This window comes from Rhinolophus sinicus, chromosome 8, assembly GCF_057876585.1.
Source record: "Rhinolophus sinicus isolate RSI-liver-muscle chromosome 8, RSI-T2T, whole genome shotgun sequence".
NCBI lineage: Eukaryota > Metazoa > Chordata > Mammalia > Chiroptera > Rhinolophidae > Rhinolophus > Rhinolophus sinicus.
Genome location: NC_142508.1, coordinates 45242015 through 45266395, shown reverse-complemented (window position 1 = coordinate 45266395; position 24381 = coordinate 45242015). Strand labels below are relative to the sequence as shown.

Genomic DNA, 24381 nt, shown 5'->3' with positions numbered 1-24381 from the left:
AAAGCCTGCCTCCCACAGCCCCTGCTGGCTTACTCTGCTCCGGAGTGTGGTTGCACTGTGGCATGTGGTGTCCTCCTCCCCAGGGATGTGGGGTTGTGTGACTAGTAAACTGCTGTCAATCTCATTTTTCCAGTGTTTAGATGTTCAGACATCTCCAGAACCCTAGGGTTGGACCCCTCAATCATCAGGGAAGTGAAGAGGAGGCCACCAAAACCACCTACCTACTCATTTATACTGCTATTTCATGAGCTTTCCATGTCCACACCGCATAGGATTTTTATAAAACTCCAACTTCAAATAGAAGTGCTGGATCCTGTCTGTTCTCAGCCTACTTTTTATGCATTGTCTTAAGCTGAGCTATCCAAAATAATCTTAGAAATATGTCTGTGATTGAAATTTCATTTTGCTAAGTCTAAAAACCTAAAAGGAATAATGTTACACTGTTGTTCTATTTGTAAGATAGACGAGGCTAAAATTACAGGTGTAGAATCCTCATTGAACTTGACTCAAAGGAGAAAAGACTCTGAGATGATTTTTCAGATTGGGAGAAAGTGGAGCATTAGAGTAAGTAGAACTGAGAGCCAAAATGAATGTGTTGGTTGCTTATCTTTTATTTAAACAGTTTTATACTTTTGGATTGTTATGCCTTACATATTTCAAATATGTAATAGTGGTGATAACTAAAATATGGGCATTCTTTGATGACAGTTTTATACTTCCCATTTGCTCAACCTTCTCATGAATCTAAATACATATGGAAACAACCACGCTTCTTCTTATATCACTTTATTCCCAGATTTTAAGCCTGTGGCCACAATTTATCTTACTGTCCATATGTCTAAGAAGCAAAATACCTGACCCTAGACTGGCCCCTATAGCAGAGGCAAAGAATACTATAAAGGACATTAGGTCAACTGACAACACTGGAATATGGATGACAGATCAAAGTACTTTATCAATGTAAATTTATGAAGTTGATAACTGTACAGTGGTTATGTAAGAGAGTATCATATTCTTAGGAAACATACTGAAGTGTTAATGTACCTTTCAAATAGTTCAGACAAATATTATGCAATACACACACAGAGAGAGAATGACAAAGCAAATGTGTTAAAATGTTAACAATAATTGAATCTGAATAAGGGTATACAGGGTTATTGCATTATTTTATTTTTGCAATTTTTTGGTACATTTGAGATTATTTCCAAATGAAAAGTTAAAAAACAAAAACAAAAAACCCAATGAGTCCATTCCTTTTTTTCTATTCTCTCTTAAACCCATTGCAGTCAGGCTGTCTAGTCCACAACTCCACTGAAATGCATTTGTCAATGTTACAAATTACGTCTAGTTTGCCGTCTCAAATGGTCAATTCTTCATCTTTCTCTTATTTGACCCATCAACAGTATTTGACACAGTTTATCACTTCACCCATCTTAAAATGTGTTCTCTTGATATTTGGACAGCACTCTTTTATGGTTCTTCTCTTACCTTCCTGGCTGCTCCTTCTCAATCTTCTGGACAGTTCCCCTTTATCTCTCCCTCTTCAAACATTGGGGTGCCCCAGGACTCAGTTCTCAGAGCCAAGCCATCTAGGAGTTTCTGTGTGCTGTCAGGGTCATTTCCGAATGTCAATCTAATGTCTTTATGCACTAACCTTAGTTTGAGTATGTAGTAGTCTTCCAGAAAATATAACATCCTCCTCTCTTTGAGCTCTTACCCAAGGTCAACTCCCTTTACCTATTTCCTGGTACAGAGCAGTTGGTAGCTGTGCACAACAGGGGAAGTCTCTCACTCTCTCCTGAGCACACATTCTGAGAGAAGGCTAAGGGGCTGGAAACCCTTTCTAGTATCCTCAAGAGGTCTGAAGTATAACTAGCCCTTCAAAAATTAGAAGTCTAGGACCCAGTGAGGGGAAGTTACTGGCTGAAGGTCATTCATCTATTAGCAATGTCTGAGCTAAAGCCCAGGTGTCTCTGTGCTCTCTCCCTAATGCTGACTTAACATGTTTGTGTCAAGGACTTCCTCAAGAATCTGATGAAAGCTATAGACTTTTGCTTGGGTGGGGAGGTGTAGGGATAGAGGGAGTACCAAGCACCATTCAATTTCAGAATCTCCATGGACCCTCGAATCACATCCAGACCTCAGGTTGCAAAACTCTATCAGAAAAATCCCAAACATGGAGAAATAGACAGGATAACTGAATCAGTCTTCAACAAAGCAATGGTGTGGAAAAAACTGGGGAGAGAAGAGTGTAAATGTTTAATATTAAAAGAGTCTCAGGAAGCTTAACAATCAAACAAGGTGTAGACCTTGTTTGAATTCTGATTCAAGCAAAATATAAAAGGACATTTTGAGGGGCAATCAGGAAAATTTGCAGAGTATTAGATGACATTTAGGAATTATTTTGTTAGATGTAAAGTCATTATGTAAGAAAATTTTATTTTTTTTAGAGTATTAGAATATTTAGTATTGAAATATATCTGGGATTTATTTTCAAATATTTCAACAAAGAAAAAAATGAAACAATTTTTGCAAGATGTTTACAATTAAATCTAGGTAATAGGATCTGGGGGTTCATTATAATACTCTCTTCTACTTTTGTGATTGAAAATTTTCATAATAAAGAGAAAATACAAATAAGTCCTGCTCTCTGCCATTCCATCAAAGACAAAGATCTGTAGGTCGTCACAGCCAGTTCTCAGGTTTTGAGGCTCACTGGAGAGCCATCCATAGATTTCTTGACTTTGGGACCATAACAGACTGTTTTTTGTCACTGTTGGGCTTTTAAATTTTTGTTGTTGTTTGTTTACCACAGGACCCACTGATATCATGCAAAATGAAGTAGATAGATATTGCTGTTACCTTTCTTGGTCTTTCAAGGAATTTGTCCACCTCATCTATGTTGTCAAATTTATGGGCATAGAGTTGTTCATTATAGTCTTTATCCTTTTACTGTCTGTAGGATCTGTAGTAATGCCCCCTCTTTCATGCCTGATATTTGTAATTTGTGTACTATCCTCTTTTTGACACAGACAACTAAACAGAAGTCAAAAGGAGACATGATTCATGTTGAGGATGCAGAGCCGGCTGGCTCATCCTTACTTCTGCTGCCTTGGTCAGCTGTTAGGTCAGTTATCCTTGAGGCTCCCTGTACCCAGCCCACAGCACTCACATACTCTACGCTGCCAAATATGTAGGCTGACATGGAGGAGCCCAACTATATACCCAGGGCTGTCATTGCCCTTGGCCTCCAAGGTGAATCCAACTCTTCAGAATGTTCTCTTTCCCTCTATCCTTGGCTTCCCCACAGAAGTAAACTCAGGTAGAAGTAGAATAACAAAGGAGAGGTGGGATAAGGGTAGCAAATGGCACATGTGGACTACTTGCTAGAAGCTGTTAGAAGACTCAGCTTGCCTACAAAGAGGCCATTCTTTCTCCATGGTGGGAAGAGGAGATGAGGGAAGGATTACTAACAGTGACTTCTTCTATTTTACTACCCCTTTCCTTTTATCTCTTGTCTCCTTAATTGCTAGAAGGAAGGGTCATAAGTCCCTAGACAGCAGGGGGCCTATTTGAGCTTTCACTTAGGTCTTCCATATTTTCATTCTATCATCCTCCCCAAACCTCATGTCCAGGTATTGGCAAAAGAATGGAAGATATAGTTTCCCTCATTTTCTTTCTGCTTTAATCTCAAATGGTATTATCCCTTAGTGCCATCCAGTAATTAGGTCACCAGGTGGTATACTGGCTAGAACTTGGAAGCTTTTTCCTTTACTCTGAGGGTCTCCCAACACCCACCACACCTGCTGTTTGGGACTCAAGTTATCAGCATGCAGAGCTATGACCAGGGAAATAGAGTCTGCCTCCACTGTGTACCCCTAAATCTAAGGAGCAAAATGCTGAGTTTCCGTTTCTAAAATCCATTTTTTTCTACTATATCAATGCCTCTTCTATTAATGTGAAATATACATTCATTTTTGTGCCAGGTGCTTTCCTTCCTATAGTCTTTAGGAGAGGATGGTGGGAGACAAGGAAGGAAGAGGACAAGGAAAGGCTCTTCTGTCTAAGGCCTCCAGAGTGTGAGCACCGCTCGCTTTTAGTAAGTTTTCCCACTGGAGTATGTGAGTGTCTGATCTCCTTGGCTACCTTTCTGGAGAAACAATGTTTCAGGAAAAGGGACACATCACAGAGCTTGTTGGATATGAGAACCTCCTCTTTATTCCACATTATAGAAGCTGGCTTCTGGAACAGGGTAGAGAAAGGGCTTTGGCCTGGCCCTACCTCTGTGTGGGCCCTAGAAATAAAGGTCTAGATTCTGGTGACAAGGCCTTTCTCCAGATGGAAATGAAAAGTCCTGACTTCCAGTCAGTCCCAAATTACAGTGTAGGAGCAACAATATGGGGCAATTCCTCGGTGAGGTGAATATCAGCTTGGGGCAGGCTCTTCCAGGCAAGTTCTAAGATCCCATAATGAGCAATGCCCATGGGAAGCATGGTACTCACATTGTTCTGTCCTGGAAGGGGCACCACCTCCTGGAACTTTGGAGGACCTCTGGGGATGTGAGAGCTACCACAAAACAGGTGGTAGAACAGCCGCTCCCCGGGAGCTAGCTCCATAGCCTTTAGGGGCTGTCTGTAGATGTTCCCATGGGGTTGGGGTTCCTCTCTCAGTAGCAGATCCTGTAGCAGCTTCTGGATTCTGGGGGACTTAAGTTGGTACAGGTCCATGAGCAAGTAGAACTGTTCCATCCAAGCAGCACTGTCTTCTGCATATCGCTCCCGCAACATCCGCAAAACATGGTACAGTGCCACAAATGTCTCCCATAGAGGGGCCTCTTCCTTTGTGGCAGATCTAGGCTGTGCCTTCTTTTTCACCTTGGGCAATTTGGGGGGCCTGCCCTTACCCTTAAAAGCCCAGAAGTCCTTTTGAAACGTCAGTGCTAGGGTTTGTTTTTCCACAGAGGCATGGACACCTGTGAAAATGTCTCTTGTGGCAGGATAAGAGTGTCGTATCTCCATCTCCTTGAGGGTACTGGATATCTGCTCTGCCCGTGCACTCCTGTAAGGCTCTCCTAGAAGATGCCAATTTATAGCCTTTGGGTTTGGAATCCTTTTGGTAGCTAATGAAGACTTTGGTGTGGGAACAGCCAAAGGTTTTAGCCAGCTTTCCTTTTCCTTTCTCTTTATAGGAGGGATCACTTTCAGGTATTTTGGACCCATGGGCTCCTTACTGGGTTTTGAGCTTCGTGATTCTAGCACCTGTCTGTGATGGTACACGATAGCTTCAAGTGCGGCCAGATGCATCCACTCTAAGGTTCCCTTTGAGGTGAGGTCTTCGAGAAGCTGGCACAATCTGTGGAAACTGTCCCTGGAAAGCTGTTCTCCTGTCTCCATCTGTTCTAGAACATGGTGGATCCACTCTACGTCTGAGAGGCTTATGTCTACCTGTGTTTCCTCAGCCAGGATGTGGGACACAGTCTGTCCCATCAGAGATGGATGATGCTTCGAAAGCCACTGCCTCCTGTGCCCTCGTGGTTTGCCTTGGAGTTTCTGAGCTTCCATGGTCTTCCTCACTATGTGGGATAAATATGGGGTCTTTAAGTCTGGCTCTTGGGACTCCAAAACTGTATCCAAGACTTGTAGAGGAATGGGCTTATATTTCTGCAACAGTTCTCCTTGTTTATCCATAAACCTTGTCTCTGGGAATATCCTGGATGTCTCAAGTTCTGTGGTCTTATCCTTCCAGGATATTTGTTGTGTGGACACTGGCACTGGTGTAGTCTCTTCCTTCCCCAGAGCTACTGAGATCAGTTTACTGGATGGGCTTTTCAGATCTTCCAGGTTTATATCAATGCCTTTGACCGCAGGGATGCTTTTTCTAATAGAAGGGACTGTTTCTCTCCCTCTCGGGTCCTTTTCTCTCTTTTTTGGTAACTTAAATAATGTTTCTCTTTTTAAGATATCTTTTTCCTTGTCTACTTCTTCCAATGCACTTCTTTCCTCTTCCTCCTCTTCTTTCTCACTTAAACGTCCCACCTCTTCCTCACTCATGCTTTCATACTTCTCAAACACTTTCTCCTCCTCCTCCTGAACCTTCTTCTTCTTTTTCTTCTTCTTCTTTTCCTCCTCCTCCACCTCTTTTATAGCCTCCATCTTCTCCTCTTCCTCTTCCTCCTTCAATTCTTCCTCCTCTTTCTCCACCTCCCCTTCCTCCTCCTCAGACAGACTCTCTTGCTCTACTTCATCAAACAGGCTTTTCATTTCTCCAGAAAAGATCTCTTCATTTTCCACCTCATCCCTTTGACTGGGAAACTCTTCCTGTGGCATATCAACTCTCTTTATTCTCTTTCTTGACTTTTGTTTAAGGAATGACATTACCTCTTCTTCCTCTGTTATTCCTTCCTCCTCTTCTTTCTCTATGATTTCTCTCTCTTGCCTGGCCAATCTCCTTTCTTTCTCAGTTATTTTTTCCTCTTTCTTTATCATTCTTCCCATTTCCTTGGCCAGTTTTCTCTGCTTTTTAGCTAGTTTTTTCTCATCTTTGGTAAATTCTGATTGTTCCTCAAAAATATCCCATTCTTTGGCATCAAGTTCATTTTGTTCCTTGCTCAATCTTCTTTCCTTAACAACAAGTGACCTCTTTATCTTTGTTATCTGTATTTTTTCCTGGGTTAGTTTCCTTTCATTTTTAGTAAAAATTTGAAGTATCTTTAAGATTCTTCTGCGCACCTTTGATGGTTGTATGGAAATGTTTCCTTTAGCTAACTTCCTTATTACTTTGGCTAGCTTCCTTTCTTCCTGGGCATATACTCTCCCTCCTCTAGTAAATTCTAATTTTTCTTTTGCAATTTCCATTAGCTTGGTGGCCAATAACCTATCTTCATATATCAGCATCTTCTCCTCTAGTGACAATTTCTTCTTAATTACTTCTAGTTCATTCTCACTCAGTTTCCTCTGTGTTGAGGTTTCTTGAGTCTCTCCTGTGAAGAGAGTTTCCTTTCCCTCAGCCAGTTTTACCTTCTCCTGGACCAGTTTCTTCATTCTCAATTCCAGTGCCTTTTCTTCTTCAATAATATCCCCCTCTCCTCTGAGCAGTTGCAGTTTTTGAAATATTGCCATCATCCCCACAGCTAATTTCATTTTGTCCTGGGCTAGCTTGTGCTGTTTCTTACCCAGCTCTTCCTCACCTTGGACCAGTTTTTCTTCTGTGTCAGCCAATTTCTTCTTCTGGAAAACTTCTTCCTTTTCCTTCATCAGCTTCTCCTCTACCTGAACCAATTTCTTCTTGTACATGTCCAGTCTCTCCTTTACTTGGATTAATTTCTTTCTGTGCTGGGCAAGGTTTTCTTTAAGCTGGTAGATGTTCTCTTTTCTCTGAGTCAATTTCACCTTCTGAACCAGCTTCTCCTTCTTCTGAGCCAGAGTTTTCCCCCTTTGGGCCAGTATCATCTTCTTGTTTGCAAGTTCCACCTTGTTCTGGGCCAATTTTTCCCTTTCTTGGGCCAGTTTTTCCTTATTCTTCATCAATTGCTCCCTTTTCTGGGCAAGTCTTTCCTCTTCCTCAGGCAGTTTTTCCTTGTCCTGGTCCAGTTTCTTCTCTTCCTGGATCAGCACTTCTTCCTGGACCAGTTTTTTCTCTTCCATAGCCAGTTTCTCCTCTTTCCAGGCCAGTGTCTCCTCCTCCTGAGCCAGTTCCTCCTCTTCCTTAGCTAATTCCTCCTCTTCCTGATTCAGTTCCTCTTCTTTCTGAGCCAGTTCCTCCTCTTCCCATGTCAGCTCCTCCAATTCCTCAGCTAGTTCCTTTTCTTGCCATGCCAGATCTTGCTCCCTCTGGGCCACTTTCTCCATTTTCTGGACCAATATAATTTTTACCTCAGCCAGCTTCTCTCCTTTCTTTGCTATTTTCTCTTCTTTTTGAGCCAGTTTCTCCAATTTCATGGCCAGTTTCTTCCTTTTCTGGGCCAATTTCTCTGCTTCTTGGCTTAGTGTCTCCTCTCTTTGGGCCAGTTTTTCCCCTTTCTGGACAAACTTCCTCACTGCCTGGACCATTTTTCTATTTCTCTGGGTCAGTTTCCTATATTGTCTGGCCAGTTTCCTCTCTTCCTGGGCCAATTGTCTCTCTTCTTGTGCTAGCTTCTCTTCCTCTTGTGCCAGCCTCCTCTCTTCTTGGGCTCGTTTCCTCTCAACCTCGGCCTGTTTGTATTCTTTCTGAATCTGTCTCTGCTCTTCTGTCACCAGCTCTTCTTCTTCTCTTCCTTCTCCTTCCTCTTCTTCTTCTCCTCCTCCTTCTTCTACTTCTTCTTCTACTCCTACTCTTCCTCCTCCTTCTTCTTCTTCCTCTTCTTCTTCTTCTTCCACTTCCTCCTCCTCCTCCTCTTCTTCTTCTTCTCCTTCTTCTTCTTCTTCTTCTTCTTCTTCTTCTTCTTCTTCTTCTTCTTCTTCTTCTTCTTCTTCTTCTTCTTCTTCTTCCACTTCCTCCTCCTCCCCCTCCTCTTCTTCTACTACTTCTACTCCTTCTCCTTCTTCTTCTGCTCCTCTTCCTCCTTCCTCCTCCTCCTCTTCTTCCTCTTCTTCTGCTTCTCTCTCTTCTTCCCCTCCTCCTCCTTCTTCCTCCTCCTCCTCTTCTTCTTCCTCTTCTTCTGTTTCTCTCCCTCCTTCTCCTCCTCCTCCTCCCCACTCCTGAGACAATTCTTTTTCCTCCAGGGTCAGTTCATCCTCATCCTCTAATAGTTGTTCCCTGGACCTGTCTGACAACTTCTTTCCCCAGACTGGTGCCGTCTCATCCCATCCCAGCTTTCTACTGTCCCCATCCAGCTTTTCCTCATCTGGGAATAGCTTCTCTTTGTCCTCTTGTGTTTTCTCCTCTTCCTCAAGATGTTTCCCTTCCCAGGCTGTCTTCCATTCATTCCAGGATTTCCTCGTCTCACCATGTGCTTTTTTCCACTGATCCCAGGACTTCTTCCAATCCTTCAAAGTCATCTTCGTCTCATACATAATTGGTTGTTGTTCTTGCCTAACCACTTCCCCCTGTAGTTTTGCCATTTCCCCCCCTCCCTGACTCACATCCTTCTGTCTTTCGGTCATTTCCCTCTCTTTTTTATCCACTTTTATTTCCTTCTTTTGCTTAGAAGGCTTCTTAGAGGATTTCTCTTCTTTCTTCAGTATTTGTTTCCCCTTGGTTAGATCACCAGGTTCTAAAAAAATAACTTTCTTTTTCTTGCCTCTTTTGGGAATCACTTGGGTTTCCAGTAAGTCCCGCATGTCCCTTGTTTCCATTTGTATTTGTTCTTGCCTCTCTGGTATCTCTTTGATGTCTCTGGTAACCATGTCCTCTCTAATTGCTTCTTCATGAATAAAAGTTGGTTTCTCCTCTGGCCAGGCTACATCAAGGTCCTCAAACAGCACCTCGCTTTCTTTCTTCAGTAGGGGGCAGATCTTCTGAAAGAGCTCCCAGCTGGGGTGTCTATCTTCCAGCACCTCGTGAGCCCTGGTCACTAGCTCAGTGGTTAGAGCTTCTGACATTTCTGTTTGGGAACCAGATATCCTCAGGGTCATAAGACGACATATATCATCCCGCCATGATGAGCCATCTCCAGGGGTAGGCTTGTGGCCAGGAGCTCCAGAGACACCCCGCCCTCTGGCTTGTACCTTCTTCACAACTGGTTCTTCCTTTATAGGAGGCAGAGTTTCCTCAAGTATAACTTCAGCTTCTTTTCTCTTCTTCTTCTTGTGCCTTTTTATGGGTTTCTCAACTGTTGTTTTCTTGCCTCTTTTGTCATGTATTTTCTTCAGCATCTCCAGGGTTACTGCAACATCCTTTGGGATATCTTTCTCTGGAGGTTGTTGTTCAGCATCTTTTGAAATCTTTAGTACACTGGAAATGGAAGACCTAGAATGGATGGCTGTGTCTTCAATTGGTACAGCTTCACTCTGGTCACTTTCACCCTCTAAGGGAACTGGCTCTGTGCCAGTCTCTTTCATCTTCTTGAGGACCCGCAACAATTTTCGGGCTGCAGGGAAAATCAGAAGATGCAGATAAGGAAAACATGGGCGGCTTAAAAGAAACATTTCCCAATATCTGGTATGAGCTAAGAGGAACTGCCATAAAAGAAATAGCAACACAGGGGGCTGAAGCCTTTAAGAAAGAAAGAAGAGAGAGAGAGAGAGAGAGAGAGAGAGAGAGAGAGAGAGAGAGAGAATTCTCCTTGCTTTATTCTCAGTGCCCCCACCCAAAATCCTAGAGCGATAGGCCTTGGAGTCTTCCTAAGGTTGGATTCTTCCTAGGAAGGTTGTTTTCTGTGAAAAGATCATTCCATGTATCTCTACTTCTACCTGATATCTCTTGACCCATCTTAGCCCTAACTACCCTGCCTCTGGGGACTCTGAGGCATGAACTGGATCACCCCATACATACTATGCTTTTTGCCCCCTGCTCGGCTATGTCTTAGGCCTTTGCTGGGCTTGATGGCAACTTCAGATTCTTTAAAAATTACATCAGATTGCTTGGAAATGGGCATAAGTTTAGAAGCCCTTGAGACAGCTAAAGAAAAAGCAGGCTTTTTATCTCCATGCGACAAGGTCAGATTTTCATTCAGTCGCTGCTGCACTTGAGTATGAAGGATTTGGAGATCTGTGGCACGCATCCCCAGCAGATGTTCCAGAGTTTCCTCCCCAATCATTTCCTGCCTGTGAAAGTCAAAAGAGAAGAAGGAGCATGCTGAATTACGGAGAAGAGGGAGAATGAGAAGGAAAGAACTGCTGTGGAACAGGCTGAGGGCTTGGCAATGTGGCCAATAGAGACAGAATATGTAGAGGTAAAGGATGGCCAAGAAGAAAGAAAAAGTCTGAGAAGATAAGATGGCAATGAATGGAGTGATCTATATGGAGGCTGCAGCATAGGAGAAAAGGATGAAAGGGGGAACCTGAAGAGGTAGGGGACAGATGGGAACAGGAGAAGAAATGGAGAAAGGAGTGCTAGTCTAGGAATGGAAAAAGACTGAACAAGGAAGAAGGACAGGAAGAGCCAATGAACAGGGATGGAAAGATAGTGAAAGAAGGGAAGGGGAAAATAGGGAAGGGGTAGAAGAAAATTAGAAGCTAGTAAATAATTGAGGAAGGCAAAAAGAACTTACTGCATGTCCTGGAAAGTGTCTCGGTTCTGGATCAAATTTACGAGTGAGGTCTTAGAGTGGATTCCAGTGTTACTCATGAGGCTCAGGGCCTTATTCCTCACTCTTTTGTCCTTGTCCATTAACCCTTGGGCCAGAGGCATGGCAAAGAGATGAGTGATCATTCCTAGACGCTTCAGCCCTTCCCAGGCTAGCTCTCGGATCAGTGGACTAGAATTGGTTGTATCATCCAGCAGGCGATGAGCTGTTTCAGAGCGCAGGGGTGGAGACACTTGGTAAGAGGCAAAGATTTGCCCTAGCACACGAATACAGCATTGGTACTTCAGTAAAGGAGCGTGGATCATAATGTTGAGGATTGTCTCAATCAGGCTATTAATAGCTATTTCACTCATCTGTCTTCCTAGCCAGCTGCGGTTTGTTGAGTCTGTAAAGACGCTATAGGTTATATCCTTGGACATTCTCATTTCCATGAAGTCTTCATCCTCCTTTTCCAGTGAATATTCTTTTACCTCATGTATAGGTCTTACCTTACTGTGCCAGAAGAAGAATTGTTCAGACTTATCCCATTCCAATTCCCGCGTGGGTGAGTGCAGGTTGCACTGTAGGTATATCGGGCTGCCCTCTGGCCAAAGACGGGCACGAATCACTGAGTTGGGGATGTAGCAGTCAGGGGCTAAGAGCCATTTCCGCCCACAACCAAAGTAGTATCGCAGTATCTGATAGGGGTTGAATCCCTCCCAGGTAGTCAGCTGTAGTTGGGGAGGAGCCACATAATGGGGATAACGTTTTCTGACCTGCATGTTTATATCTGTTTCCTCCTCATGCCCCAAGGAACCGCGTCTTGGGGCAGCTAGTACTACAAGGCTCCTTTGCTCATCTTCTTCTATGACATGTGGCACAATATGGTCAAAGGCAATGGCCCGCTTATTGACAAGTTTCTCCAGACCTACTAATTCCTGTTGCCCTTGTCCAAGGTAGATATACTTGGGCACAAACATGGTCTCAAAGGAAAAGAAGAAGCTTGGTATGAAAGGCTTAGGATCTTCTAGCACTTCATCTACCATGCTCATAAAGGAAAGGCGATACAGCAGGGTTGGGGGAAGCAGTTTTAAACAGGATACAAGATAAAGACTCTTGTTGAAAGTCACAAGCAGGTCACCCCGGTCATTTGCAAAGCAGACTGGGCCAAAGTGCAGTGATGAGTCCAGTGTGGCTATGAGTCTACCATGGAAGTTCCAGATTCGGACAGAGCCGTCAATACCACCTGTGACAAAAAGACTCAAGGACAGGCACACATCAAAGGATGTGATGGCACACTGGTGCAGAGGCAATGTCTCTATGAATGTTGAGCCTTTCTGTGTCTCAGAGGATAGAATATCACAGAACTTCCAGAGACGCAGGCAGTTAGTCTCCGTGATGGCACCCACAGACTTTGGCAAGAGTATTAGGTGTTTTAGGTGACAGCTGCTGAGAATGCTGGCAAGGGGCCGTAGATATACTCTGATCCCTTCAAACACAGCTTCTGATAGGCGTACGTAGTCATCCATTCCATAGGAACAGAGCAAAGAGTTTTCTGGGACACTTAAAAGCCCTACGGGTAGCGTACAAAGTGCCAATACAGCCCCAAAATGCACGAATCTCTCTATTCGGGCACAGCTGTGCTGGGAAAGCACTCTTATCATACCACTCTGGTGTCCAGAGAACATTAGTCCTTCCAGACCCCGACCCAGGTGGAAATGCCCATAAGCCAGGCATTGTACCACATCCTGAGAATCTGGTGAGGTGCATAAAAGATACTTGGCTGGGCAAGGGGAGCGGGTTGTGTCAAATACCAGCACATCTGAGCCACCTGTTGCTACAAAGAGCTCCTCTTTATCTGGGTCATAGTCCCAATCCACAGCGTGGTCCAGGATTGAGAAGGGCCAGGTGACAACCAGAAGATCCCCTGTTAGTGGGGACACAAAGCGCAACAAGCCATCCTCAGTAGTGCACAGGATCCGGAAACAGTTATTACCACAGCGGACCCGACGCACGTGCTCTGGAGCAGAGCCACAGACGTTGAAGAGGCTGTAGAAGCAGGGCAGACGGCGCAAGGAGAAAGAGTGGGTAGTTTGGCAGAAGAAGGTAATGTTATCAATAAACTGGAGTTGATACAGTTCCTCAGCAAGTTCTAGCTGCCGCAGTAGGTCCCCCGAACTAAGGTTCCACTCCTTGATGAAGCCTTCCTTGCCGGCTGTTAGCAGCGTGTGGGCTTCTGGCCGGCTGCGGATGCATACCACTGACAAGGAATGGGCCTTGAAACTGTGGGGAGAGTGGCTCCGACTGAGGCTCCACGCTTCGATGTCCCCACTCTTGTTTCCAGCATAGAGAAAGTCCTGAGCAAAACAGGTGAAGCAGCAGGTGATAGAGGAGCCACTGGTGGTAGACGTGAACCTCCTCACCTCCTCCAGCTGGCCGGGGCCCTGGTGCTCCAGGACCCTCACCACAGTCTCACACAGGGCTAGGAGGGAGCCATTGGGGCCATTCAACATGATGTCCTGGACTAGTTCGTCACCGGGCATGGGAACCATGTGGGCTATTTGGAGGCCCCTGCCACTGCGCTCAATGGTCCAGGTGACCACTGCCCCCAGGATACCTGACAAAAGCATCTTCACTTTTGGGTCATAGCAGAGGCAGTTGATGTTAAAGCGGCAGGGCACTATACCCAGGGGTTTGAATGACCGAAAGTGGTCCCCAAAGAGCCGCAGGAGCAGGTCACCACAGTAGGCCACCAAGGCATGAAAGGAACCTGTGTGGACCATACACTGGATGGGTGGCAATCGTTCGGTCATGGAGAATGTCCTCTTCTCGACCATGTCCTCAGTTTTGCTCTTTATCCATACTACAGCCTAGAAGAGAATAAGATGGAAACTGCCTGGAGAAGATAATATTAATAGAAGAGGAAAGGGCAGAATTTTCAGCTGTTTTCTCCTGTTCTTGTGCTAAGGAGGAACTAGAAGATTCTAGAATGATTTTATCCTGGTTATAGTGGTTGGAAATACTGTATAAGCAGGAAGCCTATGAGTCTTTCCCTAACCTTGGCCTACTTTAGGGGAACCATACAATCTATTCAACATGGATACTATAATTGGAGAAAGGATGAGGGAGGAATCTTGGATCCAGGTCACTTTCATTCAAAGGGTATATCTTCCTTTGTCAATCTGGAGTGGGGACTTATATGGGCATGGCCTCTGGACAAAGAGGCTAAGAAGATAAAAGACTAGGCAGTTTTACCTGTATTTCTTTTGTGCTTGTTGTCACCCATGAGAGGGAGGCAAAGAAGTTGGCATCACTGAAGTAATAGCACAGAAGTGGCATATTTTGAGGATGTCGAGACTCTTGGAACAGTATCTGGGACCGGTCACTCAGCACAACTATGTCACTCTGTGCATCATCTGAAGTTTGCTGGGGAGAGGCATGGCATAAACTAAGAGACCAGGACACACACATGCACTGAATGTATTCTCACTCAAGTCGCAATTGAAGCAGTTCCCAAAGTCAGGCCGCAACCCCAAGGACCACCCTGATACACCCACACTTGCACAACGGATCACCCGTGGGACACCTACACTTCACAAGCATGTAACAAAACCCCCGACACAATAGAGAACCGAACGAACCACTTTAGGGCCTCTAGAGGCAAATTTTATAGTGTGAGCACAGTGGAAACCTGATCTTCCCAACACGAAGTGAGCCGTACCTCTCCTCTAACATTCTCCCTGATGTCTGAAAGGTACATGTGTCATAAAAAACACATTTGATGGATTACTCACGCAAGTGCACTACCATAGACCCACATGTAACGTAACAGGGTGTCGCCGAAAGTCAGTGCAGCTTTAAGTTACTAAAGTTTAAAACTGTACTAGGACTCCTCGGACACGCTACCCGGCTTTTAAGTTTGACAGAGGAAGATGATATGTATACAATATCCCACAGTGACTGAGCATGTGCTATGCAACATGCACCTGGGATCCTTGCACAGAGCCAGCCATAGCAACGCTGAGCTTGGCAAATGTTCTCTTTGGTGCCTTCTCCCTTCTCTTTTAGAAAAGCGTCTGTTCCCAGATGGTTGGTTCCTCTGACAATGCTCCAAAGTGTTCACCTTCCACTATCAAAATGTCCTTGCAAGAGGTCCCTAGTCTCATTAGGAAATTAATAGCCCACTTCCTCCTAAGGTAACAATTGTCTTTATGGTCTCCCCTGCCTGTGTCCTCCTTCCATGAAAAATCAATGCTCCTCTGAAGTGCTCATAACTATTAAGATAGATAAGAGGCCAATACATGTTTTTGTCTTACACATACATTACCTTGCTTTTTGGTATGTCACTTATGAGATATTTTAAATCCTTCCACAGGGGAATGAGTCTGGAGGAAGACATCACCTTGGTTATCTCCTGATCCCCCTCAGGACCTTTGCTTAAAAACCTGTGGGAACCCAAAAGATGCCAGTTTAGCCACTGCTACTTTCTGAGGAGCTAGGAAACATGAACACATGTTTATTGGACACTTTTTGAATGTCAGGAACTATGCATAAGACACACCTTCTCATTTAATCCTGACTCCAGCCCACTGAGGTGGGTTTTACCTCATTTTATAGATGAGATAAACTGAGGTTTGGAGAGGGTAAGTAAAGCAGTTGGGGACTGAATCTTAGCTATCATAACCCTGTGGGATATTATGGGTGAGGGAAGCAGACAAACCTAGAAAGGGGCTGGAAAGGAATACCATTCCAGGCAAGTAATAAACCTTTGTTGATGGTGGTGTGTCAAGAGAGCATTTTGTGAGGATAGGAGTTCCCAAAGTTCCTAGGGGTGGGGGTATATCTTAAATACAAATCCCTAGGTCCCCACCTAGACTTACTGAAGCAGAACCATGGAAGTGGGACCCAGGACCTTCATTTGTAACAAGCTCCCTCAGTGATTCTGTGGCCGTTCAGGTCTGACTACTGAAGTAGGAAATTGGGATGTAGGCCACCGAGGACTAAGGGCCAGCCCACCAGGCACCGCTGGAGAAAGGATCCAGCCACTTGGCCTTGCAGGTTTTCCCAGGCTGGTGGAATCATCTATTTATCATCCTCTTCCACACTCTCTTGTTTTTGGCCTTCATGAGGACAAACTTCCACTTTTCCTGGTTGAATGTTTTTTAAAAAAATTATTACAATAAAAGACACATATTGCCATTAATCCCCCTCAAAATACTCTCCCTCTCTTGGAACACATTTATCCCATCGTTCTCGCCACTTTCTGAAGCAGTTCTGGAAGTCCTCTTTCGTGAGTGTCTTTAGTCATGATGCTGAGCGTTGTCATGATGGAGGATGATATATGACACACTTTAAAACACACCTTCTCTCAACCATAGTTCACATCCGACTGACGGCACTGAACAAGTTGAAACTTGTCACATGCTCTTACTAAGTCCGACACGCCACTTCCTGTGTTGAAGATCCCTGCCTTTCCATTGGATGGCACTCGGCAGCAGCATTCACCATATGTTTTGATCACAACAGAAAGGCCCCGTGTCACACATCACTTCTGGTATATGGCAATTTCTGTCAAATAAAAACATTAGGGTGTGTCCTCATCTACCTTATTTACCAGACCTGGCACCATGTAATTTCTGGCTCTTCCCCACAATCAAAATAACCATGAAAGGTAAACCTTTTGAATCGATTGAGACATTGAGGCAGCCACGACAGCGCAACTGAAGACACGAAAGAGGACTTCCAGAACTGCTTCAGGAAGTGGCAAGAACGATGGGATGTGTTCAAAGCGAGGGAGAGTATTTTGAGGGGATTAATGGCAACGTCTCTTTTACTGTGATAATTTGTTTTTATTTAAACATTCACCGTATTGTTTGATCACACCTTGTACTCTGAAGCAGCAATTGTGATTGCTGTTTTTAGCCTAGTTTGGTTCTCAGACAAGGCTTTATTTCCTTCCAACCGATACTTTGTACTTTTCCGTTGCACTGGAAACATGAGGGCTAAGTTTATAGCCTGGCCAGCAGAGGGCAATGGAGGCCACCTTTGAGCCTGCCAGATGAAGGAAAGCTGGTAAACTTTGTTTTAAGAAGTGGTTCCCCAAAGTGTGATTCTCAGGCCAGCAGCACCAGCATTACCTGGGAACTTGTTAGAAATGTAAATTATTGGGTCCAATCCAAAACCCACTGAATTGGCAACTCTGAGGGTAAGGCCCCCAAATCTGAGTTTTAACAAGCTCTCCAGCTGCTCTTACTGTACAATAAAGTCTGAGAACCACTGGTTTGGAGACCTATTGGAGTTCTAGATCTGTTTGTCCTGGACTCCTGAGTCAATGTCAACAGAACCTGCCCACTAGTATGGCCAAGCCTAGGCCTTGTGTTGCCACAGAGACTTGATGGCTGGATTTGGGGGGAAGCAGCAGGCAAAACATATCATCATCTCAATATAGAGTGGGTTAGAGCCCACAAAAAACTTTCACGTGCATCTCCTCATTAGTTCTTGAAAGACCTCTGAGAGGCAAACATCTCCATTATACATACGAGGAACATGAGTTCAGAGAGGAAAAGCGATGTGTCCAAGGCTACGCAGGGCAGATTCAAGACTAAGATTCAATCCACAGTTCAGGATTCTCCTCCATATCAGAGTCAGGAAGAGGGTCTGCCAGCTGATGCTATGAAAGCTCTCTAACTCATAAACACACTAATGGGAACTGGGGACTGGCTGGCAAACTTCAGCGTCCCCTCTGTCTCTTTCCACTCTCCCCAAGATGCATGCTGCCCTCCTGCTGTATCTTTTTCCATTCTCTTCTCCTATCACCTTGCACTTGCTGCTTCTTTGGACCACCTTTCTGGAGTGAGTGGGATCTGCTTCATATCTTGCACGTTAGTGGATGGCCCTGTAGGCCAGGCCCTACAGCTCAGATTTTCCCCACTGGCTCCTGGAGGCCCCAGAACTGCTGAAAGAGTCATCGTTACCAACACATTTGCAGTCACTGCCATCAGTTTCCATTGTTCCCAGTTTCTCTTCTGGGCCAGCTTCTCTTGACCAGCCTACAAAAAGCAAGCAGTGGGGCCCCTTTGGGGGCATATTCCTTGGGGATTAGTGAGAAAGAAGGCCTTCAAACCCCAAACCTATTTATTCTTTTTGCCACTCCCATCCCATGTATGTACCAGCTTCACAGGTTACCCTTAGAGGAAATCTATCCCTAACATCCCCCCATTTGATTCCCTAATCCCACTACTTGTCCTGAAAAGCAACTCCAGAGTGAGCTTCAGATGCCTTAATCCCAATGGTCTTGACTTTTTAATAACTTGATAACCCAAAGATGATCTAATGGGAGAATTCAAGCCTTCTGGCCCACTTAAGTAGGGTCAATACTTGAGGTAGAGATATGGTATGCCCTGCTCTGTCTGTGACTGGGCATTGACACTGGCACTACATCCTTTTTCTTAGCTGCAGTCAGTCCACTCCAACATTCTGTGTTAGCTGTGGTAGGATGGAAGGCCAACATCCCATGAGCCCTGCCTTGGGAAGAGAATTGACTCTAGGGGGCACTGCACTCCATGATACTATTGGGTTCCTGGGTTCCTTTTGGGTCACTCACTGGCTCCATAAGCTCTATTAAAGGAGTGTGAGGGCATACAGTTCTTGCCCCCAAAGAGCTTACAGTTCATTGGAGAAGGCAGACATCAAAGAATAGTCATAACATTGATTACAATGGGAAATTCTTCGAACCTTTCTGCAACTTTTAATTTTCTCAAAATTATGCTAGTGATTCAGTTTTAAGAAGAATAAAATGCTGTGAGTACATATAACAAGGAGGGTGATATGTGCTCCACACTTTGAGGTAGGGCCCTGCGTGGATCCTACAGCCTTGCAGGTGGCTGTCACATTTGGGGATAGGGGTGCAGAAAGCACAGCTGGAATCAGAAGGACCTAATTAGTTGACTGTAAAGTCAGCTGTAAAGCCAGAGGGCGATCTTGCCTTACTTACTTATACATTTTTGACTGACTTTAATGATGAGGAGTTGAAGTCTGTCCCTGGGCCTGGGAATGCTACTCTGGCTTTTCCACGTGCTTCACAGCTAGGGCTGTGAATGCACTCAACTATCTTTATGGAAATAAACAACTTTTGAGGCGGATAAACATGCATTATCAGAGTTACCTGGGAATAATGATGGCATCCAGAACTGTCTACGTTGTAAAGTGGTAGGCAGGCATTTTACACATGTTGTTTCATTTAATTGTTACGATGACCCTATGTCTAAACTATCACACTCCATTTAATTAAACCATTTTTTTAAATGGACGTAGTAAAAATATTCAAAACATATTAAGGAACATACCTGATCACCTGTTCTTTAGTTTCCCCTCCACAAAGGTAACACTGGTTGTGTCTTTTAAACAGTTGTTCTGTACATACACAAGCATATATGTAAAAAATATTCTTTTTCTTATATAAATGGTAGTATGCTTTATACACTGTTCTACATCTTTTCTCAATTTATCTTAGAGATTAACTCATATTAATACATATAACTGTCTCATTTTCCAACAGTTGCCAGTTGCATGGTTTCCACTGTGTGACCAACCTATCATTTACTTATCCAAACTGCCATTAATGGACCTTGGGTTTCTAACCTTTTGCCATGACCACCCAATGCACCAATGAGTATCTTTGTTAATGCCTCAGTTTTAATTTAACACGTTGCATATGGCGGGGTTTAAATCCCTCGTGAAGATTCTCGTGATCCGTACGCAACATGTTAATTAACTTGATTTCAGAATTGAAGTAATGGAAATCTTTTTTCATTAAGCATAGGTTATTTTGGATAAAAAATATACTGGGTTAAATAAATTATTAAATTTGTTTCTTTTGGTTTTCTAATGTAAAATTTAAAATTGCATATGTGGCTTGCATATTTCTATTAGAATTTTACCGATTTAGATTGTCACTGTTGGGTGGTGGTCTGATACCTGCACTGGACTTAGCTCCTCGAGAGTGGGAACCCAGTCTGTCTTGATTTCTCTTGCATCCCCATAATCATCCAACCTGGCATGAAGTAGGTGCTTAATACGTTTTTGTTTAATGAATGAGCAGATGAATAACCCCTACCCTCTCCCAAGATATATATGCTTCTCAGCTTCAAGTCTTAGTGACCAACTTCTGGGAAGGATGAAGAAGGAAGGGTAGATACTGACTGAGTTCACTTGACCAGAGGTCTTTGCTATTCCAGCCAATTCTCTCTGGTAACCCCTATGGAGTAGGAGTAGCAACATCTTTTTTTTATTTAACTTTTTTTTATTAAAGGTGTGTTTTTCCCATCAGCTCCAAGTCAAGTAGTTGTTTCAGTCTACTTGTGGAGGGCGCAGCTCACAGTTGCCCAAGTGGGGATCTAACTGGCAACCTTGTTGTTAAGAGGTCCCGCACTCTAACCAACTGAGCTAACTGGACGCCCCAATATCCATTTTTTGAAAAAAGTGTCAGATCTTGATTACCTGAGTAGGTGGACTAATTTACACAAAATTTCCCAGGCCATGGGTACTCAATAAACACATTTCCTCATAGCGTGAGATCAACGAATGAATGGTGGATAACAGGGCTAACAGGGCCCCCCTCTGGGTGGTGGTCCTGAGGCTGCCATGGAAGGCAAAGCTCTGGAGCTACCTAGGACGGGGAGAGACCACACCTCAGTCCCTACCTATGTAGACGTCCCGCGGCCCTCTGCGTGGGCTGGAAGGGGACCGTGTCTGCTTCCCGGAGGGGCGAACCGCGCCTATTACCTGCGACGACAGGACTCTCAACATGGGACGGGTAAGGCGTGTGTGGCGACACCCAGGAGCTGCTATTTGAAGGACCAGACCTAGAAGGTGCGACCTTGGGGATGCTGCGGGGGTAGTCCGCCGATACAGCGGTTAGCCCCCAGCCAAGCGCCGGGGCGAACAGACCCAGAAGAGGTGAGTGAGCGCGCGTGCGCATTGGCGCGCGGCCGCAGTGGCGCGCGGCCGGCAGGAAAATGCCCAGCGCGAGACCCCGCGCGCGCGCGCGTTCGAAAGGGAAAAAAAAAAAAAAAAGTCTTCCCCGCGGGGCCCGGCGGCAATTAAGTCCGGAGTTGGCCGGCGAGCGCGCGTGCGCGAGCGCGCAGAGACGCCCTCCTCCGCTGCTCTGCTCCGTTGGGGGTCTAGCGCAGGGCTCTGCTGTCCCCGCCTCTCCCCGTGCTCGCACCTTCGGGGTAAGTACCTCACGCCTGGCGGAGAGGGAGGGAGAGGGTTCGCTGAAGGAAAGGAAAAGGTGGACAGGACTGGGAGAAAGGGAAAAACCGCCCTCGCAGAGCGTGGAGCCCTGCAGCCGGGTTGGAGTCCGCAAAGACACGCCTCCACCCTTCACGCCCCTCGGGTCTGCGGAAGTGCCCTGGAGACTGGAGCAGCACGGAGGCTACAGGTGAACTACCATTCCCAGAAGGCGGTGCGGTGCTGCGCCTACTACTCCCGGCAGCACCCGCGCGGCAGGCTTTATTCAGTCGGCTGCCGCTGGGGTAAAACTACAGTTCCCAGGAGGCCTCGCGCGAAGCGGCTTGGAAGTGGGCAGCCTGGAAGTCACTCGGGCCACCGGAGCTGGCGGCGTCTCCAGCGAACCTCTCGGGGCCGAACGCCGAGGTCGTGGGGCGCGCGGGGCGGGCATCCGGGACGTCCAGGTATGTGGCTCCAGGTGCAGCGGCGGCCTCACTCAAGGGTGGCGGGGAATCGGTATCCACTCGGACCCTGAGGGTCAGCGAGGGCTGGCGACCTGGCGGATGGCCGGGTGTGGGCACCGGTTGTGGGGGCGGCGGCGCCGGGACTCGCGCCCTCGGGACCTGGCCGTACTCGTACCCGCGTGGCTCAACTTTCCAGACGTGCTCCCGGGCGCTGTGCGGAAGAGCATGCAGTGGGAGTCGGGGTGCAGTGGGATCGCGTCCTGGCTCTGCCCATTCGGGAGCAGCTATCTAGGGAAACCGCGCCGAAGCTCAGTTTCCCCTTTCGGTAAAACCGGGGAAGAAGCGAATATTTCTCTTTTGCTGAGGGTTCTGTTGAGATGTTGAGATCTAGCGAATAAAGCATTTGGCACATAGAAGGTACTTACTACGTGTTTGCGCTATTGTTAGTTCCGGAGAAATGGGGTGAAGGTATTATCGATCTCACAGGGTTAGTTGAGGGTGTGCATGTAAAGAGCGGAGTCCATAGTTAGCAGTCAATGCAGAGTGGCTGCTGTTAGCTGAAATTATTTTGTTAAGAGCATTTGATTCGGAAGGCAGAGAGACCCTAGTTCAAATTTAGGCTCCGCCATTTACTAGTTGTGTGACCTTGTGAACTGACTTCACTATTCTGTGCCTCCATTTTTCTGTCATTAAAATGGGGATTTTAATAGTAGTCACCTCATAGAGTTGTTTTGAGAATGCACTGAGAATACCATGTGTAAAGTGCTTAGAGCAGCAGCTGGCACATACCGTAGTCAGTGTTCAGTAAACGGTACCATTTATGCAGCGTTTTTCCACTGTCCCAGAGACCCCCTGAGGGTGGGGCTCTGGCTATAGCGGAGGTTTCCCTGTGGGCCAGACTCAAAACTGGTCTAGTTGACTTCCTCTCCTGCAGCCTCAGGTTCCTCATTTGTAAAATGGGATAACAGTATCAGCCTGAGAGGGTTGTAAGGATTTGCTGAGGTTGTATTCTCTCACTAAGTAGCAGCTCTTGTGTATTACAATTGTTCTTCAATGTTCTCCATCTGGTCCAGACACTGCCTAGCTGTGGGCTGTGACATGACAGCCCTGAGCTCCCCCACATGTTCACTCCCAGCCTCAGTGTCCCATCTGTGAAATAGTAGTCATGGGACTTTTGTGCCAGGGTTGTTTTGATGATCCCAGGAGATAATTCATGTTTAGTGCTTAGCACAGGGCCTGGTGTATAATAAGCACGTAAAAAACGTATCTTTTTCTTAATAGGCCTTTGCTGCTTTTTTACAGGGCAGAGCCAGGGACAAGGTTATTGCCCCCACCCCCATTTTTGTTCAGTAGAGGTTGTATTGTGGAACGTACTGTAGTATAAAGGCATGAGAAGAGATGGTGCTGAGCTGCTCTCAGCAGCTTCCAGCTCAGTCACTCACTCACTCTTCCCCTGCAAGCCCGCACATTCACTCCAGTGCTTTATGTACCATCCCAATGCTGCCAGCACTTGACTCTGTCTCAAACCCATATTAGCCCCCTGAGTTCCAGCTCCAGATCTGGAGCCTGTGCTTGCTTGATGTCCCCTGGTGAGTGTCCCTAGGGCACCATGAACTCAATATGTTCAACCCAAACTTCTCCTCCCAGAACCAGTAGTCACCATCTCGGGAAATGAGTCAACATTGTTCGGCTTGCCCAAGCCAGAAACTTGGTGGGGGGTCCGGGGGTTGATCCTCTTCTCTCCCAGCCTTCCCAGGTCCAGTTGATTGGCAAGAAGGATGGAGCTGCCATTTCACAGAAACACCATTTCATTGCCCCTTCTTGTTTTCCCATCTCATGGACACTGGAAGTCCCCCTTGGCCACTACTGAAAGTGGCCTTTTCCCACTAGGTTGAGTTGTTTCTTTTAAGTCACCAGGATTAATGTATGTAAAACATTGTATTAGTAAGGAGCAGAGAAGACAATATGGATTTAGTCAGACTGCAATGGCCACAGGTGTGGTGTCAAAGCTTTGCTTTCAGGGGACCCATTTCTACAGTTTTAGCCTGTCAAAGCTCGGCTGAATCATTCATTTCTTTCTGAAAAGTCGTACCTTGTCAGTGGGTTAGAATATCCTGTATGGGAAGGTGGCCATCCTGGCATTTCGGGAGGCAGGACACACACGGGAAGAGAGGTTGGGAAGGGAATTTATTATGTCTCCATTGAGGATTATTAGTCTGTTGTCAGAAACCTGTGTCGTTTCATTTGATGGTGGAAACCTGTGGTCTCAATCAAATTTCTGATGGCCCCCAAACTTACCTAAGTGTTTTTTTGTTTTTCTTATTCTGAGGGAATAAAACAGTGAGTTTTAGAAAATTTTTGGTCTTATTAGTGACAACAGCACATGGTTTTTAGCAGTCTCTGTGGAATGGTCTAAGAGTTAAATGTGAGCCTATTTTGCAGTTGTTAGGTGGTAAATCAAAAATGGAATTTAGAATGTGGAGTGACTGGTGCCTTTTTTTTTTTTTTGTAAAACGTATTTTGCTGATATATTTCAAATTT

At 45.5% G+C, this 24381-nt stretch overlaps 2 protein-coding genes across 9 annotated transcripts in view; one reads left to right on the top strand and one right to left on the bottom strand.

Moving 5' to 3' along the window:
• Positions 1 to 1199: 1199 nt before the first annotated feature.
• Positions 1200 to 15582, bottom strand: WDR87 (WD repeat domain 87). Its single transcript, XM_074314408.2, has 5 exons — positions 15474 to 15582; positions 14402 to 14572; positions 11132 to 14016; positions 10414 to 10685; positions 1200 to 10009 (listed from the first exon to the last, which is right to left on the bottom strand). Exons 1-5 carry the CDS (start codon positions 15543 to 15545, stop codon positions 4377 to 4379), a joined length of 9033 nt encoding a protein of 3010 aa, XP_074170509.2. The 5' UTR covers positions 15546 to 15582; the 3' UTR covers positions 1200 to 4376.
• Positions 15583 to 21248: 5666 nt separating this feature from the next.
• SIPA1L3 (signal induced proliferation associated 1 like 3) overlaps positions 21249 to 24381 on the top strand; it is a 218067-nt gene continuing 214934 nt past the window's right edge. For 3 of the 8 annotated variants that reach the window (XM_019751423.3, XM_019751425.3, XM_019751419.3), the window contains exon 1: positions 21414 to 21840. The gene's annotated coding sequence lies outside the window, so the exon portion shown is untranslated. Of the gene's footprint in view, positions 21379 to 21412; positions 21841 to 24381 lie in introns of those variants that run through there. The other 5 variants (XM_019751429.3, XM_019751427.3, XM_019751424.3 and 2 more) reach the window with 4 other exon arrangements.